General features: G+C 51.1%; 1 protein-coding gene across 1 annotated transcript in view; it reads right to left on the reverse strand.

The window, feature by feature from the left end:
* T265_15509 (hypothetical protein) overlaps positions 1-2,922 on the reverse strand; it is a gene marked incomplete at both ends in the record, with an annotated part of 50,880 nt that extends 47,958 nt beyond the window's left edge. Inside the window, 2 exons of the mRNA XM_009178443.1 lie at positions 1,991-2,106; positions 2,194-2,922. Of these exons, the coding sequence (XP_009176707.1) occupies positions 1,991-2,106; positions 2,194-2,922 (845 nt within the window). The remainder of the gene's footprint in view (positions 1-1,990; positions 2,107-2,193) is intronic.
* Positions 2,923-3,091: the final 169 nt, after the last annotated feature.

Here is a 3,091-nt window from a genome sequence, read left to right on the forward strand (position 1 = left end):
TTCTTACTATGTCCCCGCCGTGTGTTTGCTGGTTCAACGGTAAAAAACCTGCTTGCCAAGCTTTGTTCAAACAGGGCATAAGTAAGAATCGGGTCCCCTTGGAGGCGACGTTACTCCAAGGGAAAGAGATCAAGCATCGCGAGACGCGCTTCCTAGTCCACGGATTTGAGGCCAGCAACCATTCTCGTGGCAGCTCGCTGGACATGCTCAATGAGGGTGATGTCTTTCGTGCGTCCTGAGTAGACAACTTGGTTGGCGTATTCCATGAACGGTCTGACGTAGGCTCCATAGAGTATTTGGAAGTCCGTGCGTGTAATACGGGAGAAGGTGCGTCGGATCATCCGTAAAATGGCGAATGCCTTTGGGCCGATTTCTCATGGTGCAGTGAGAAGGACAAGTCTGAGGAGACCCAGATGCCCAAATCCATTTTTGCATCTATCCTCGTGATGTTTTCTGGTCCTTTCTCTCCATGCATAACAAATGCATTCGTCGAGTCTCCTCCAAACGGTATATGAACGCTCTTTTCCTCATTCAGAAGAAGCTGCTAGTCCAACGAACACTGCTTGGCAGCGTCTACATCCATTTGGAGGGCGCTGGCATTGGTACTCCAGGATTTCAAGTCGTCCGCAAAAGGTATACATGGACTCGCAAGAACAACTGGGAGGTCGTTTACATAGATCAGAAACAGCACCGGTTCCGGGACGGAGCCTTGAGGAACTCCAGTGGAGACCGGCGCTGGAGAAGGGTAGGTCGGGCCTATTCTCACTCGGGATGATCTGTCTGATAGGAACGCCTTGATCCAGCGAAGGATCTGTCCTTGAATCCCGTAAGACTCGAGTTTGTGGAGCAGCGGAACGTGTGGGACCCTATCAGATGCCTTTGAGAAGTCAAAAAATATGGCATCCGATGTGAGTCCTTCGTCCTTGGCTTGGGTTAAGCTGTCCATAAACATGAGCATGTTTGTCACGCAAGAGCGGTGTGGGAGAAATTAGTGTTGAGCTGGAGATATCAGGTTGCTCGGAGCAAGATGGTCTAGGATAGCTCGCTTCAGAATACGTTCCGTCAACTTGCACGGCACGCTAGTGAGGCTTATAAACCTGTAGCTGCCAGGCGACAGTCGGTCTCCAGTTTTGTGGATTGGCGTGACAATCGCTTCCTTCCAATCAGAGGGAAGGCGGCCATCGTCAAGCGACAGATGAAACACCAGGTGTAGGTGATTTGCCAGTGTGGAGGACGTTTCTTCCAGGATCCTTGGATGCACCTCGTTAGGTCCAAACGCGCAGAATGGGTTGATCTTGTGCAAGAGTTGACGAATGTCCTCCACCTTGAAGAACAAGTCGGTAAGGGCTGTTTGCCGTTTCGCTTTGACACACGTGGATGTGACGCGAAGACGTTGGGGCTGAGTACAGACAGGCATAGTGTTCTCTGTAAACCTCAGATACCACTGTTGGGCCATTCGTTGGTTCTCCGTTTCTGGCCCTCTAGGAGAACGAGGATGGCTTGTTTTTGCGGCGATGCTCCATGTAATTGAAAAAGACGTTTTTGTTTTTTCGAGCAAGGTCCAGGATGGTGGCTTGTTTTCGTATGTTCCACTTGTGGATTTCTGATTTTCGGCGGTTCCGCAGTTTACGAAATTCCAGCTCACCTTCTGTATCCCCCGTAGTCAACTTTTTGAAAAAGAGTTGGGATCTTTTTTCCAGAATTCGCTGAATCCTTTTTGGCAGCCTGCTGTTCATCCGAGTGCATGCCGGTTTTCTTGGGACGAATGTCGCGTCCGCCTCGTGAAATTTCTGGACAATGTTCCCATATAGCTCTTCCACTGGAGCTGGTCCCAGTGTGACTTGTTCAAGAAAGGTACGCATTCCTGAGAAGTCTGCGTGGCAGAAGCCTCGAAACCACGATTAGGTTCGGGATTTCTGGCTCGATAACAGACGAAATCAAAGGTCAGCACACAGTGCTCGCTATGTCCCGGCAGAGTGTTAATTGTTACCTGATCAGCGAAGTGTCTTTCGTTGGTGATGACCAAATCCAGAAGGGATGGTAGTTGGCCTGAGCGGTATCTGGTGGGTCTATCGACATGTTGAGTTCAAGCGCTCTGTTGAACGACTACAATCCGCGCCGCTGCACATGTCCGCTTGATTCGACGCGCTGGAGTTCCATCTAGGAGGCCTTTGGGGCGTTGAAGCCACCTACCAGCAGGAGATGAGTGAAATGGTATTTGGAGGAGAGTTGCTCAAGGGTTTGTGTGAGGAATTGGTCATCCTCAGGGGGACTCGAAGGGCTACGGTAGACCACACCGAGAAGGAGAGAATCGGACCCGCGCAGCGGGATTTGGACCCACAGTGCATCGCAGAAGGGTGCAGGGGTGGTGTCAGCGAGGACAATCGGGATTGGTAGGGCCGCATGTAAGTACAGAGCAACCCCACCAGCCCTCCCTCGTTTTGAGTCAGCTCGAAAAATAAAGTAACCGTCTATCGAGATCTCCGCGTCGGAGACATCTGGTGTGAGCCAGGTCTCTGTGAGTGCGATTATGGACGGTTTTTCAAGGCAAGCTGACTGTCTAACATCGCCGAGTTTGTTGAAAAGGCTGAGGCAGTTTGTGTACAAGCATTTCAACACTGCCTCTGCTTCCTCCGAGGGTGAGAAGCCGAAAGGTGAGTGACCGGGGTGGTTAGAAGACTTAATAGTTGTGCGCCGCGTTTGAGTCCGAGGCTCCGAAGGGGCCTCTGGGGCGATGTCGTCTGGTTCCTGTCTTCGTGGTTTCTGGGAGTGCTTTTCGCTTGCGAGGTTTTTTCGTTCCGTGGGAACCCGGTTTGCTCGGGCCTTTCGGCTTTGAGGGACGAAGTGTTTTCCCCGTGGGCGAAAATTTCGACCGTTGCTGTTTGTAGCTCTTTCATCATCCCCATTTTGGCGACCAGATTTGCTGTTGATCAAAGATTAGCGGCAAGATTTCGCCTTCCTGGATTCTTGGGTGTTTTGGCGTGGTTTGACCAGAAAATTGTCTCTGTGGGACACTGGGCGCTGGGTAGCGGCATCAAGAATTAATGATTTTTGTGGCTCTTCCAAGAGACTCGTTTTCCACTGGGAATGC

This window comes from Opisthorchis viverrini (genome assembly GCF_000715545.1).
Source record: "Opisthorchis viverrini unplaced genomic scaffold opera_v5_552, whole genome shotgun sequence".
In the NCBI taxonomy this organism is placed as follows: domain Eukaryota; kingdom Metazoa; phylum Platyhelminthes; class Trematoda; order Opisthorchiida; family Opisthorchiidae; genus Opisthorchis; species Opisthorchis viverrini.